We start from the raw sequence: 16,417 nt of genomic DNA, 5'->3' as shown, positions 1-16,417 counted from the left end.
CACACACACACACACACACACACACACACACACACACACACACACACACACACACACACACACACACACACACACACACACACACAATAACTCACACAATCACTCACACACAATAACTCACACACACACACACACACAATCACTCACACAATCACTCACACAAAATCCCCCCACACACACAATCACACTCACACACAATCCCCCACACACACACACACACAATCCCCCCCACACACACACACAATCACTCACACACAATAACTCACACAATCACACACACACACACACACACACACTCACTCACACACTCACACAATCACACACACACAGTCCCCCCTCCCACACACACACTCACACAATCCAACACACACAATCCGACACACACACACACACACACACAATCCCACACACACAAGATTACTCACACACAATCCCACACACAAAAAAACACAATCCATCCCCCCACACACAGACACACAATCACACATCCCCCTCTCTCCCTGCACTCACACACAGACACATTCCCCCTCTCCCTGCATCAGAAGCTATCTGATTGGTTTACAGCATGTCACATGATGAGACGTCTCTGTAAAAATCAAATTCTACTGACTAGTGATTCACGTCGCTTCGTCGCGCCTACTATAAGTGCATGCTACAGATTCAATGCATTTGTTTTGAAGCGACGTTGTGTCGCCGTCGCGGGCACTATAAGCACAGCCTAAATCAGCCAATTCAGTGAAGATGACTTTTGATGACTACATTTTTTAAGTCAAGTGCAAGTTTTTTGGATTCGTTGTTAAAAAAAAAAAAAAACACGGTTATTTTATTAGGATACAACAACAATCATTGAAACAGCCCCACTCCATTCATTTCTACTTGGGGGTCTCCAAAAATGTGTATCTCATTGCTGGCTAATATTTTCTTTTCATTGAACAGGACAGAGGACAGTTTGCAAAAACATAATAGATATAATGTTTGGGGGCAGGAACGGTGCCATTGTATGCAGGTTATTCATTAAACTGTGATAGTGCCAAGGAGAGCGCATGCGCAGCGCGAACCAAGATGACCGCCTGACTCCGGAGCTCTTCAGCAGATTCCTGTAATATAAAAATGCTCCGGTGAACGACGGGATGAGACCACGACCAAAAAAACGCTGTCGGAGGAGGTCACAAAGTACTTTAAGGCGCGTGAGCGATCTCCAAATTCAGAAAATAGCGGATCGCAATGTGCATCCCTGGATGAATTCTCAACCTCTGAGGCAAAAGATCTTACCCCACTCAACAGGGGGGACTTCAGCAGGATGTTGCTGTCCATCAAACAGACAGACGTTCCTACAGGAGATGCAGCATTCATTCTCTGAGGTACAACAGGACATAAAAAACCTGGGGGACAGGCTAGACTCCATTGAAAGAAGGGTGGAGGGAGCGGTGCAGTATCAGCATGCCGCTGATACGGAGATACTAAGCCTGCAGTACAAGGTCGCCTCGCTATAAAAAGGGCAGGAAGATACTGAGAACAGGTCCAGGTGCTGTAATATTCGGAATCGACACTTACCAGAGTCTGTTAAACCGGACCACCTTTAAAATTACACTAAGGCCCAGATGCAAACGCTGCTTCCAGACACGCCTGTGGAACAACTATTGATTGACAGGGTGCATAGAGCTCTGGCCCCGCGAATGACAGATGACCATAGACCCAGAGACACAATTATGAGGCTGACTTACCCTCATATGGTGGACTTGCTACTACTGAAATCTAGAAATGTCCCACATGTCACCTACAAGGAACATCAGTTGCAATTCTTCAGAGACCTATCTCCAACCACCTTAGCAAAAATGCATTCCCTCAGACCCACCACCCAAATCCTGCAGGATAAGGGGATCAGATACCGTTGGGGTTTCCCCTTCAGACTGATCATTAATGCGGGGGGTTCCCAGGTTATGATCCGGACTGCGCGGATGGCCTGACGTTCCTGAAAAATAAGAATCTGCCACTATCTCAAAAGGTGGAAGTCCTACTGGATTCGCCTGAACGTCAAATACCTCCACAAAAGGAATGGATGCCGGTGGAAAGAATGAGGCCCTGATCATGAGGCTGGATCCATGTGGATATTTTTTGCTGAAAGGGGACATGTGGGAGTGAAATGGCCGCATAGCAGTGGTCAAAATTAACCTTTTGCCGAAAATGCTGTATCATTTTCATTCCCTCCTCGTTAGGGTCCTTGGGAGGGGAACTGATCAAAAAGTACATTCATGAAATTTATCTGGAGCCACCGCCGATCAAGGGTTAGGGAGACGCTACCACAGAGGCCCACGGAGGGTGGAGGCTTGGCGGTAAGGCTGCACAATTAGAGCAACTGGCACATAGATGTTGTACATAGATGAGGGAATTTCAACATTTTATTAACAATTCCCCTGTGAGGGCGGACCTTAGTCCATTTGAATTGTTACGTGAAAAGGCCCAACAGTCATCTAGTGTAATGTCCTTGGTGTATAAAATGTTAGGACCTAAAAATAATGAGCCAAAAGATGGGTACATGTTGCAGTGGGTGAGAGAACTAGGGAGGTCTCTTGATTTGGAGGATTGGTCTGACATCTGGGAGGCGGAAGCAAAGTCTTCAATTTGTGTTACCATGAAGGAGAAGTCCTATAAGATTCTATATAGGTGGTACCTCACCCCGTCCAAGTTGCATAGGATGTTCCCGTCCTGCTCTGCCCTCTGTTGGCGAGGTTATGGTCAGGTAGCTTCCATGACACATGTATGGTGGACATGCCCCAAACTAGCAGACTGTGGAACCAGATTTTTCATATGTTGGCCCTACTAACGTGGGAGCGGATACCACGAGACCCTTGGTCGGTTCTGCTTGGCGGACCAACCCCAAATAAGGATAAGTATGTACAAAAATTAATCTCCCACATCTTTATTGCAACTAAATGTATTATAGCAAGCAACTGGAAATCGCCTAAGCCACCAACGTTGCCCCAGGTAAAGAGTAAGATTTGGGAAGTGTTGGCCATGGAAAAACTCTCAGCATATCTCACGGACTCCATGAGTAGAGTCGACTAGACCTGGGCTCCCTGGTTAGCACGATTCAGTCCGGATTGAGGTTTAAGTCATGCGTAGTCTCCTTGACTGGAATGTAATTTGTGGGACATTGTGATTGTCTAAGATGTTTTTATAGATAACAGTGAAATGTTTACGATTGAGAATAATACATTAGAAGTACTTTAACAACTAATCCCCCCTCCCCCTCCCTTCCCGTAACCCTGTTTCAGGCCTGTGGGGGTCTGCCCTGTTACCCATGTGAGAATATTAAGATTTGTTGGGAGACACGTTCCCACTGCCCGACCATAAACCCTCCCGTAATTCCCTACTTTCCTGAAAAGCGCATACGAATCCTAAAAGTATACCCACTTTTGTGTTATTGTATATTATTTAGTGTATAACATTTTGTTGCCCCCCACCCTGTTATTTCTGTATCCCACTACCCTGGACATTTTCGAATAAAAATTGAGATTAAAAACAAAACAAAAACAACTGTGCTAGTGCTGATCATAGCACTATTGCATAGTTACGTGAATAATCCCCATTTGTTTAATGTACAGAAGCAATTTTGGAGCAAAATGAGTGAAAACAGCATATTTTTCATTTTGTGCCACTTAAATTAAAGGTATTAAAGTCTTTGTCGCCACTTCTGCCCCATTTGTCTAAGCTTGCAATTTGGGGAGTGTCTGAATGAGGAGTTAGGGAAAACTTACATGATGCACCTCCTACTATGAGATGTACAGTATCAAATGATGCGTCTCTGTGTTTCAGGTTTAAGGTGGCATACATTTCTGCCTTCTTACAATTTGATAAATAGTGTAAGGTAGCAGGCACTCAGGTTTTGTAGATTTATTCTACTACATGATGAGACAAAACTTCCATCCAATGCGTTTCGGTCCCAGCCGGGACCTTCACCAGGGTTAAGTGAGAAGCTATTCCTGACGTCGGTCTCGGCTAAGACCCGAAACACGTTGGATGGATTTTTTACATGATCTTGTAATTTAATAAATCATTGAAATCTTCTTTACAGATTTGAGTGCCGGCTGCCTTAATCTATCACAACATCTGGTGCACCACTTACATTTGTAAGAGGACGTGAATAACATTGAGTGCATACTCTAAAACCTGTTTTCAATTTGAACCAGATATAAAATACTGTTTCTACATTTAATGCAACTATGCATCCACTCTGCTCCAAAATTGCCTTAGCACATAGTCTTCTGTACAATCAAATATATATTTACTTTAAATATGTACTATATACGTGTAGTCAGGCTACCTGAAGCTTCCGGTTTACCTCCGCGCTGTGTGGATAGGTGTGGGGGGCGGCCGCATCGCTGGAGGCTCCCGGAGATATTGCTGCAGGGCGCCGCCATGTTATGCGCGGTTCACGCATGCGCAGTAGCGCGATAGTTGCGGCGGCCCATAGAGATGGTTTGCGCAGGTGCAGGACAAAAGCGCGCAAAGCAGGACCAATCCTGTGCAGACTCTGAGCTGAGACTACAATTCCCATGAGCCTCAGCAGGGTCACAGGGTGCAAGGCAGCCAATAGGGCTTGAGAGTGGCTGGCTGACAGGAGAGAGAAGTGGCAGTTTGTGACAGTTGGTGCTGGGAGAGCAAGGGGAGAGGAGGTGCGTAGTGCAGGGGGTCAGTGACCCACTGCGTAGGCCAGGATACTCCCTTAGGCCCCAGTGCAAGCCCTGAGTCACCACCAGCTTGTGGTACTGCAGGGAACAGCCCTAGGTAGGGACTATACTCACTTAGTGATAGTGGCAGTCAGGGACACAGCATCTTCCTGAGCTACATGGTGATCCGTAGTTTGGGATCAGACTACATTGCGGAGCCAAAACTCGTGAGAGATCTCCCTGACAGTGAGGAACTAGTCGTGAGAGACGACGCTGGATCTGCGGATCCTATTCGAAGTATCAGCGACCGGGTGCTGGAGCGCCCGGCAGGTATTATTATAAGTGCACCAACACCGGTACCTGCAGGCACTGATCCCGCCTTGGGGGTGGGTTCTTTGGGGACACTAGGGGTTAAGTGACCAAGGAACTGGTTCTTTATACTGGACACGGTGTGGGGGTATACACGGTGGTGGAAGAGGGACACTTGCACCGTGCGTGTAACCTGAACTACTGGTATATGTGTAGATGCTATTCATCATTACAGTTGCCATATATGTCTGTATGCTCTCTACCGTTAGGCCATTCTTATGCGTTTTTATGCCAATATATATAGTAAAAGGTTATATATATTTGTGGGTTGTCATTATTGTTCTTGTCCAGGGGAATCTCACATAGCGGGGATCCTGGGCAAGTGGAGGCGCTGCCAATTTACTTATTGTTGCCCCAGGCTCCCATTAGCGGAGGCCCAGATCTCTGTGAGCCAGCAGGTAGATACAGCATCAGTAGATCCGTATAGTCATAAGGAAAGAGGGCTACATACGTTATACACTGGCGACACACTTTATTCGAGCTCGGCTAGTCCCACGAATTCGGGTATACCCGGGTGTATTGAGGTTTGTGACTGTTTTCTGCCCGAGTGCATTGGGTTATTTTCCAGGCAGGGATTGAAGCATTTTATTCCTGCTGGCTGCAATACTGCACAGTATATATATATATACTGCATTACAATTCATGAATTTATGCCATCTGGTAGACACGCGAAGCATTGCAGCCTATTAAATCCTAATCATTATCATTTAACAGATCAGCCGCCCGTCAGCCAGGCATGAACCCAGGCTGGGAAGGCAAACGCAACGGGGCTTGTCAGAGGTGAGGAGCGGCGCATTCCAGGTATCTGCCAGGTACATACTGGGTATTTGCTCGAATAAAGTGTATCGGTGCAGTATATCATGCATGTTGTGTAATTTACATGCATACAGGCATACCCCGCATTAACGTACGCAATGGGACATGTATGTAAAGCGAAAATGTACTTAAAGTGAAGCACTACCTTTTTTCCACTTATCGATGCATTTACTGTACTGCAATCGTCATACACGTGCATAACTGATGTAAATAACGCATGTGTAACAGGCTCTATAGTCTCCGCGCTTGCGCACAGCTTCGGTACAGGTAGGGAGCCGGTATTGCTTCAGGACGTGCTGACAGGCGCATGCATGAGCTGCTGTTTGCCTATTGGGCGATATGTCCTTACTCGCGAGTGTACTTAAAGTGAGTGTCCTTAAAGCGGGGTATGCCTGTACTGTGTGAGCATAAGATGCATTGCTGCTTACATGGCACCCGGATTAACAAATCAACAATCAACTCACCTTGATGGTGTCGATTTTTCATCACTGGCAAAGTGTTTCTCCTAGGAATAGTAACTGAAACTATTCCTACGTTGTCTCCATTATGCGGCTGCTGTGGATTACCCCACCGAGACTCTGATTGTCCAGGCTTAGGGGTCCGAGGAGGGGGAGTGGAAAACAAATCATTGGATGCAAGAGCCAGAGGATTGAATGTTCTTGGGATCTGGTATACTGAATGAGGAGTCGCAGGGAAGTGATGGGAATCTGTGGAGAGTTGGCTGAACTCTTTACACAGAGCATTATTGGGAGTTTTGTAGCCGTGAATGTCTTCGTTTTCCGACTCCAATCCAGTACGGCTTGACTTGGTCGGAGTGTCTGAGCCAAAGCCTCTCAGGAGATTGTGGGCACTGTCAGTGAGATCTGAATTGAGTCTGCTTGGCTTAGGCAAACCATATAAGCCGGGAATATGTCCGCTCGCCACATTCACATAGTGCCGGTATCCCTGCGCCAGCTTTTGTGCGGCTGTATCACTCCGCATGAAAAGGGAGGACTTCGTGGCTTGAGAAAAACTGGTGTTCCTAAAATAGAAAATACATCTTTAAAACAAGGTTACACCCCAACAAAACACCAAAAGGAATAATATTAATTGATGACATTATAGTGCAGTGACCTCAAGACAAGTGCCATGTTTAACAGGTTACATCCAGAAGACAAAATGGGATAAAGCACACCCAAGGTACCCAGTACTTTTTAATTTTTTTTATTTAAAAGCGTATAGTTAACTTTTTTGTAAAAGTTCTCTTCTCTGGGGCCTATTTAATAAACTTAGATAAAATCAGTGCATTGCCTATCGACTGCATTCACTAGTTCGGTAAAAAAAAAATGCAAGATCGTACTACTTGGTTTTTGTTTTCTAAGTGTTATCGCGCTATAATTGTTTGCAGATCTGCACGGAGATGCTGTGTCTCCGTGCACGGCCCTTACAGGCGATCGTGCAGTTTAAAAATTAATTATAATAGTGCAGGGGTGCGCAAACGGGGGGGGGGGGGGGGGGTTGGGGGCACGGCAGTTATAAGTCCCACGCTCTCCCCCCAGGAATTTAAATTAAATGCAGGGGGGTGCACAAAGCCTATATAACACACTTACCTTCTGTTCCAGTGACGCGTCGTCATGGTAATCCGGCATCAAATGACGCAGCGGGGTCCATGGAAACGTGACGTCCTTTGATGCTGGGGCCGAGCGGGCCGGGGGGGGACGAGGAGAGCAGGGCAGGGGTGCGCACGGGGGAACGTTGGCACATCCCTATACTAGTGTACGAGGGAAGGGGGTCTCCTGAGCTGAACCACATTGATTTCAGCCTTGGGGACCCCCTGCTTCCCGAGTTACAGGCCCCAGTATGTTGTGCCGGTATCTCCTGTGCGTTTAAATCTCCAGGTCACGTAACGCGGGAGATTTAAAAATTGCGGGGTTACCAGCACCCCATACTGGGGCCTGTAACTCGGGAAGCAGGGGGTCCCCAAGGCTGAAATCAATGTGGTTCAGCTCAGGAGACCCCCTGCTCCCGTACACTAATATTACAATTAATATTTAAACTCGATCGCATGTAAGAGCCGTGCATGGCGATGCAGCGGCTCTGTGCAGCTCTTCCAGGCTGCAGTGTAAACAAACATTTATAGCGCGATAACACTTAGAAAACAAAAACCAAGCGGTACGATCTTGCATTTTTTTTTACCGAACTTTAAAAAAATGTTTTTTTTCTTCTTAGTGAATACCGTTTTGGGTAGAGGCTGGAAATGGGGTGGCAGCGAGCCATGGTTGTATTTCAGAGAAGAATTTGTGAAGAAAATGGTGCTCAATATCAGTGTGTACGCTGCTTATACTGTATATATTCACAGAATCCTCATTAGGACATCAAATAGGAAAACTGTTATTCATCCATAGAGTATAAAGTTCATAAGCAAATACAGGGCGGCAAAAAGACCTAGGTCAGTCTGCTTGACTACCGCAGCTCATGGTCAATAAGGCACAAACCCCTCTTTAAACATAAACATCCCCAATGTGAGGGTCAAAGGTACAAATATAAGGGCTAATGCCCATTACCTGCCCCTGGGGGTATCTGGTTGTATTTCAACCAGTTGTAGAAGTTGTATGAGTTAATGAAAGGAATGAGCTGCAGGTAGTTGTAGGAGTCGAGTATGCAATTGGGATGGTGGTTCATCTCGTTTTCGGAGTTGGTCGGTCCGTACAGGTACTGTATTGGGGCTGCACTTTCTCGGATGGGAGCAATTTGGCGGGTTCGGTTCAAACAGGTCTATTCAATCTCTTTTTCCTTCGAAAGTTGTCAAAATTGCACATACCCATCCATGACATGTGTAGTGTCCTGTACCCATCCCTAATGCCGGGCGCGCTTTACTAATAAATAAATCATTAATGCTTAAATTGTTGAATAGACTTCTTCCAGCCTTTAATGTTGTTGTCATAGAAATATACGGCACCTCGACAGCACCCAGAAGCATGCTGTACAGTACTTCTTCAGGCTTTAATAAATACTACCTATGCCCTAATTATTTATATATAATATTTTCATATAGCATGTATACATCTTTCATTTATTTAACAGCCCTATTCATGGCTAGTGGATGTCCTGGAGTGGGCATGGAAGAGGGGTCAAGATCAGGCTTGACATGGGAGGTGAATGGGACTACTACTCCTCACACTGGAGTAGACAGAGAATGTGCGGGTATACAGTAGGCAAAGATATGTAGTGCGCCATCTGCCAGACGCATACTGAATTGCAATCACATCAATAACCCTACAAATAATTCTGCCAGCCAACATAGAATTGAAGTAGGGGGTCTCCGGAGCTGAACTCCATTAATTTCAACCCCGGGGACACCTGCTTCCCGAGATGCAGGCCCCGGTCCAGTATCTCCTGCAAGTTTAATACTCCCTCGTTATGTGACCGGGACATTTAAACTTGCAGAAGATACCGGCACCCCATATCGGGGCCTGTAACTCAGGAAGCAGGGGGACCCCAGGACTGAAGTGAATGCGGTTCAGATCAGGAGACCCCCTTTCAATACAATGTAGTTAAAATAAAATGAAAACATGGCAATTGCAAAACGCAGAATGATCGCATGTTAGAGACGCGCAGGGAGCGGGACTGATTTTGTCTGCTCTCACTGCGCAGCTCTTCCAGACTGCTGCAGCCCGGTAAGAAAAACCTGCCAATACTTTTATGGTGTTTTATTTGTTCACGGTGTAAATGTTTCTGAAATGCAGCTCATCGGCCCGAATAAGCACCGAATGATAACACACTACAGGGCCCAAACCAATTTTCTTTACAAAGTAGCCCTGTCCATTTAAAGTTTTAGAGGTAATGTAAATAAAGATTTTATGGAAACATGTTCATTTATTATATCAATAATAGCAATACAAAGCGCTAACAGTCGTATCAGTTCTGAAGAAGAGTAGATTCGTTGTAGGCAGCGATACCTATTAGCGAACCAACACGATAATTATTCATAGATAGAATGATAGTGTACAGCGTTTTCTAATCCCCCAGAAATAGGACATGCAATTATTAGTTTCAGATGGAAAATACATACATTATGTAAGTATGTAGGAGGAGGACAGAGGAAGGGGATGATCACAAGATGCTATCTACCAATCTCCCAAATATAGTACTCGAGCACACACCAAAAACACTTCTCTTGTAAAAGTCTATTGAACTACCCTATGATAGTAATAATATTATCAGTAGCACCAGCAGCAGTGTTATTGGTAGTGTATAAAAATTAGGGATGTATAAAACCATCAGCTTATACTCTCCGTACCTCATGTTTCCCATCTTTTGGCTGGTGCATTGGTTGGATGGCGGCTCAAATGGGAACAACGTGGGCTGGTTGGAGTGAGACGCTGCTGAAGACTTGAGCACTTGGTGAGTGGGACTGCTGAACTCGTCTGGCGAGGACAGGGAGCTGTGATTCACAGAGTGGTTATTTCTTAAAGAGTCTGCAAAAAGAGGAGAAACAAAACTTAGCTCAATTGATGCCACCTCAGCAAGTGCATCATTCAGATTTTGGTTACACCCAACCAATAGCCTGTGCTACCCAGACGCAAATCACCTCTGTGCAAATGTAAAGGTTATTAATAAAGCCTGGTGTAGCCAGGGGTCTACAAGAAGGGGTTTGCAAACTACTGTCACAGAGTAACCATCAACCACTTGTTTAACATCACCTTTCATCTCAAGCTACGTCTGTTCCACAATCTTTAGAACCATCCGTAATAACATGAGAGCATGCAAGGGGAAGCTCTGTGTTTTAATAAAACAGCAATTCACTCAACTCGCCATGAAAAAATACAATGTTTTATTTTTTACTATTGAAAATGTTGCTGCAGTTTTAGAAATTTCTAACTTCTGTAGTTGAATTCTGGAGATCTGAGTTAGTGAAAATGTGCCGCTGCCACTCACACTCACTAAGACATCGTGGTAACAGGAAGAACGAAAATGCACAGAGCGCACCGGGGGGTTAATAAATGATCACACAACACTATGCATACTCATAATAGTAACACCTATGAATCCAGAATGGGCACGAAGTCCCCATCTGTAAGTGTGAGGCTCAAAAGAGACCACAAAAGAATATAACTTTTTTCCATTTCAACGTGGAAACAGTGAAATAATAATGCGGCAAAAAATGAACATTGAAAAAATATGTATCTGAAAAGTTAGAAATAGATCAACACAAGATGAACTATCCGGTTAGGTAATTCCTTGATTATTGTTTTATTTGTACGGGTTGCTGCTTTCCAACAACTCTAGCCTTCATTTTGTCCCAAGTCAATAACGTACAAAGAGCTGTGAATGCAGTGTTACACAACTTGGACTTTATGGACTGAGAATCAAGATCAGATAAATGCTACTTACTGTACCATACTTTGTGGAGCAATTGTATGCTTTGTCCTATAAACGATTCTATTTTCCGTAATTGGTGTTGCACATTTCACTGTCGCTTTATAGCGTGTGAAAAACGTCCATATTGCCAGTTGCTCTCCCTTCCTAAGAGGTGAGCCATAGCACTTTGAGTTGTGATACCCGGGTCTCCCCATTGAATAAGCTTTACTTAGGAAGATTTCAACTCTATTTATTTAAATGGGGCCTAAATGTTCTTGGACAAAGAGAAGATGCTACACAGCATGTTGTTTAGGGGTCACAAACCCCATGCATACAGCCTCAACCGCACATCTCCACAATCACAAAACTACAGGGAGTAAGGAACAGTATTTATAAGATGGTCCAGTCATGTATTGCTCAGATGTTAGAGGCACAGAGAGACAAGATTATTACACACAAGCTGAGAGACCCGGCGTTGCCCGGGATGTAAATGCGTAATAGGTAGTATTATGTATAAATCGTGGAACAATAGGTTGAGTATTTGTTGGAAAGGTTGGATAATAATGTTGAAAAGAAAGATGGAATAAAATGTAATACGATGTTGTATAAAAATGGTTTATTGTAAACACACCACAGTACAATGTATATTTTGGTGACATAACAGATGTAAAAATGTGAGGCTTGTGTCCTGCTAGGGTGTGAGGCGGTGGGTGGCGCGTGGGTTGTGAGTGCTGTCTGTGAGTGGGTGTCCTGCTAGGGTGTAAGGCGACAGGTGGCGCGTGGGTTGTGGGTGCTGTCTGTGAGTGGGTGTCCTACTAGGGTGTGAGGCGGTGGGTCAGTGATGTCGGTGCGTAGGGGCGGGAGGCAGCAGGTGTGTGTGGCGGCAAGTATGTGTCGAGTGTGGCGGGTGTCTGTTGAGTGCGTGCAGCGGCTGTGAGGCGGTGGGTGAAAGGCAGAGGCGGCCGGAGTAAGGGCGGATGAAAGGCAGAGGCGGGGGTGGGGAGGCGGGAAGGCGGGCAGGAAGGCGAAGGGCGGCGGGAAGGGGAGGAGGGGGTGGAGGAGGGGGGAAGGGTTGGGAGGGGGGGAAGGGTTGGAGGAGGGGGGGAAGGGTTGGAGGAGAGGGGAAAGGGGTGGGAGGGGGGAAGGGGTGGGAGGTGGGGAAGGGGTGGGAAAAGGGGGGAGGGAAAGGGGAGGGAGGGGAAAGGGGAGGGGGGGAAAGGGGAGGGGGGGAAAGGGGAGAGGGGGGGGAAAGGGGAGGGGGGGGAAAGGGGAGGGGAGGAAAGGGGAGCGGAGGGGGGGTGGGAAAGGGGAGGGGGGAAGGGGGGTGGAGGGGAAAGGGGAGCGGAGGGGAAAGGGGAGGGGAAAGGGGAGCGGAAGGGGGGGGAAAGGGGAGCAGAGGGGGGGGAAAGGGGAGCGGAGGGGGGGGGGGAAGGGGAGCGGAGGGGGAAAGGGGAGCAGAGGGGGGGGGAAAGGGGAGCAGAGGGGGGGAAAAGGGGAGCGGAGGGGGGGGAAAGGGGAGCAGAGGGGGGGGGAAAGGGGAGCGGAGGGGGGGGAAAGGGGAGCGGAGGGGGGGAAAGGGGGGAAAGGGGGGAAAGGGGAGCGGGGGGGAAAGGGGGGAAAGGGGAGCGGGGGGTGGGAAAGGGGGGAAAGGGGGAGCGGGGGTGGGAAAGGGGGGAAGAGGGGGGGGGAAAGGGGAGCGGAGGGGGGGGAAAGGGGAGCGGAGGGGGGGAAAGGGGGGAAAGGGGAGAAAGGGGAGCGGGGGGGAAAGGGGGGAAAGGGGGGAAAGGGGAGCGGGGGGGGTGGGAAAGGGGTGCGGGGGTGGGAAAGGGGGGAAAGGGGAGTGGGGGTGTGGAGAACAGGGGGCATATGTATTGTCATAATTTATGTATCCGCATGCCCCCCCCCGGGCTTCCCCCCCCCCGCTGGCCGCTCCCCCCTTCTTGGTTCCCCGTGACTCGCTCCCCCGCTCCCCGTGACTCGCTCCCCCGCTCCCCGTGACTCCCCCCCCTGCTCCCCGTGACTCGGGGCTCGCCCCCCCCCCCCCCCCCCTCCCCGTGACTCGGGGCTCGCTCCCCCCGCTCCCCGTGACTCGCCCCCCGCTCCCCGTGACTCAGGGCTCGCCCCCCCCCCCCGCTCCCTCTGACTCGGGGCTCGCCCCCCCGCTCCCCGTGACTCGGGGCTCGCCCCCCCGTTCCCCGTGACTCGCCCCCCCTGCTCCCTGTGACTCGGGGGTCGCCCCCCCCCTGCTCCCCGTGACTGGGGGCTCGCTCTCCCTGTGACGGAAGCGCCCCGTGTGGGGGGCCTGTGTGGGCCTGTGTGTGTGGGCCTGTGTGTGTGGGGGCCCTGTGTGTGGGCCTGTGTGTGTGGGGGGCCTGTGTGTGTGGGGCCTGTGTGTGTGGGCCTGTGCGTGTGGGGGGCCTGTGTGGGTGGGCCTGTGTTGTGGGGGGCCTGTGTGTGTGGGGCCTGTGTGTGTGGGGCCTGTGTGTGGGGGCCTGTGTGTGTGGTGGGCCTGTGTGTTTGGGGCCTGTGTGTGCTGGGGCCTGTGTGTGGGGGGCCTGTGTGTGTGGGGGGCCTGTGTGTGTGGGGCCTGTGTGTGTGGGGCCTGTGTGTGGGGGGGCCTGTGTGTGTGGTGGGCCTGTGTGTTTGGGGCCTGTGTGTGCTGGGGCCTGTGTGTGGGGGGCCTGTGTGTGTGGGGCCTGTGTGTGGGGGCCCTGTGTGTGTGGGCCCTGTGTGTGGGGGGCCTGTGTGTGTGGGGGGCCTGTGTGTGTGGGGCTTGTGTGTGTGGGGCCTGTGTGTGTGGGGCCTGTTTGTGTGGGGCTTGTGTGTGTGGGGCCTGTGTGTGTGGGGCCTGTTTGTGTGTGGGGCCTTACCTGGGCGGGAGGGGGTGGTGTGTGTGTGTGTGTCTCTGTCTCTCCTTTGGCCCGTCACTCTGCCTCAGGCCAATGAGAGGTGTGCGGGGGCGGGCGGGCCAAGGGACCAATGAGATTTCCCCTAGGGACACAGGACATCCAGACAGGCATACAGTGCTTTCACAAATATAGTATAAGATAGAAAGTAGGAGGATACGACGAGAAGCCAAACCATCATTTTGTACATTTACATTCGAAAGCTGAACCCTTTCACCACCAGATATAATGGGCTATATTTGCTAAGAGGTGCTGTGCCATAAATGACATTCCAGTCCATTCAAGCGAATGGGTCAAACGGGGGTCTTCCACCTATAGAAGGTGTCTTATAAAATAGCACTGCTTGCTAAATAAGGGCCACTATTTCAAGTCCATTAACTGGCGGGAAAACCTCCGATACCAATTTTTTTCTTTTCAATTAGTCCAAAGATGGCAGTACAGTTTGCGCTCAATAACCTTAAATGTTCTTTTGCTACCGTGTTAAGGAAACAACTGCAAAGGCTTTTGATACGGTGCCACACAAAAGGTTAGTGTGCAAAATAAAGGAAGTTGGACTCGGTAAAAATATTTGCACAATACAGCTCAACCCCCTTATAACGCTGTGCTTGGGGTCCAATTAATCACATCGCGTTATAAGCGGATGCGTTAGAAATGATGTACAAGTGTATGCATTGTACAATAAAGTATTTAAGACACCAATAATCGTGTTGTAAAGTATTCATAAATACAAAAATTGGGAGCCACGTTTGCATCGCGTTATAAGCGGATTCGTGTTGTAACGGATCGCGTTATAACAGGGTTGAGCTGTATTTGGATTGAAAACTGGTTGAAGGATAGACAACAGAGCGCTGTAATAAGTAGAACCTTTTCTGGTTGAGCTAAAGCTGTAAGTGGAGTACCTCAAGGATCATTTTTAACCTTGTTTACTAATGACCTTGAGGTTGACATTGAGAGTAAATTCTCCCTTTTTGTTGACGACACTAAATTCTGTAAGGTAGTCAAATCAGAGCAGGATGCAATCGTTCTCCAGAAGGACTTGGATAGACTGGAAACTAGGGCAGGTAAATGGCAGATGAAGTTTAATACAGATAAATGTGAGGTTATGCATTTGTGAAGCAAGAATAAAACAGGCGACTTACAAATTAAATGGGGTAAAATCAGATCAATCCTCGATGGAGAAGGATTAAGGATTCATTTGGTGATTCTTCTCTGCACTTTTTCTAGTTCCATAATGTCTTTTTATGGAGTGTTGCTCAAAACTGTACTCCATATTCAAGGTGTGGTCAATGCTTTATAAAGGGGCATAATTATGCTAACTTTCCTTCCATCCATGGGCGTCCGCAGGGGGGGGCAAGGGGGGGCGCTTGCCCCCCCCTGGATCCTCGCAGTCGCAGCATTAATTTAATAAAATATGCTGAGGGAGGAAGAGGCAGCTGAGCCGCGGCCCGGGATTGGATGGGAGGCGGGGCTAGCTGCAGCAGTCACGCAGGGGTGGGGGCCGCCACGTGCTCTCCCGCACTGACCGCTGTAACTCCCCATCCGGACCGGCACCCAGACTCTCCCTCTGGCCCTGCTCCCTCCTGCACCCCGGCAGACGGCAGTGTGGCCGCATTATCGCATAAGGTAGGGAGTGGGACACGTGGGACCAGGGAGAGATGGCATGGAGATGCGGGGGAGAGACTGAGATTGGGGGGGCAATTTGGCAAAGAAGCTTGGGGGGGGGGGCGAGGGAGATTGGGGTGGGGGGAGGTTGGGGGGGGCAAAGAAGCTTGGGGGGGGGGCGAGGGAGATTGAGAGATGGGAGATGCAGGGGGGGGGTGAGATGGGAGATGCATGGGGGGGAGAGATGGGAGATGCAGAGGGGGGGGAGAGATGTGAGATGACGGGGGGGAGAGAGATGTGAGATGCAGGGGGGGAGAGATGGGAGATGACGGGGGGAGAGAGATGGGAGATGCAGAGGGGGGGGGGAGAGATGTGAGATGCAGGGGGGGAGAGATGGGAGATGCAGAGGGGGGAGAGAGATGGGAGATGCAGAGGGGGGGGGAGAGTGTTTGTATGTGTATATGTGTATGTGTCAAATATAATAAATAAAAATATTTTTTATTTGCAATGGTTTTTTATTTTATTTAAAAAATACATTATACACACGCATACACACGCAAACACACGCATAAAAACACACACACAACACACATGCAGGGGGGAGAGATGGGAGATGCAGAGGGGGAGGAGAGAGATGTGAGATGCAGAGGGGGGGAGAGAGATGTGAGATGCAGGGGGGGGGAGAGATGGGAGATGCAGGGGGGGGAGAGATGG

The 16,417-nt window shown here is 48.8% G+C and overlaps 2 protein-coding genes across 3 annotated transcripts in view; both read right to left on the bottom strand.

Annotated features, from left to right (window-relative positions):
- Positions 1-16,417, bottom strand: part of LOC142464336 (uncharacterized) — an 898,100-nt gene that overhangs the window by 95,093 nt on the left and 786,590 nt on the right. The window lies entirely within an intron of this gene.
- LOC142464289 (GRB2-associated-binding protein 2-like) overlaps positions 1-16,417 on the bottom strand; it is a 79,948-nt gene that overhangs the window by 34,658 nt on the left and 28,873 nt on the right. The window contains exons 3-4 of the mRNA XM_075567758.1: positions 10,135-10,312; positions 6,320-6,876 (exon numbers count right to left, since the gene is read on the bottom strand). Coding sequence (XP_075423873.1) covers positions 6,320-6,876; positions 10,135-10,312 — 735 coding nt within the window. The remainder of the gene's footprint in view (positions 1-6,319; positions 6,877-10,134; positions 10,313-16,417) is intronic.

Source organism: Ascaphus truei, chromosome 12 (genome assembly GCF_040206685.1).
Source record: "Ascaphus truei isolate aAscTru1 chromosome 12, aAscTru1.hap1, whole genome shotgun sequence".
Classification (NCBI taxonomy): domain Eukaryota; kingdom Metazoa; phylum Chordata; class Amphibia; order Anura; family Ascaphidae; genus Ascaphus; species Ascaphus truei.
Note: the sequence above shows the minus strand (reverse complement) of the source record. Positions and strands in the feature narration are given on the sequence as shown.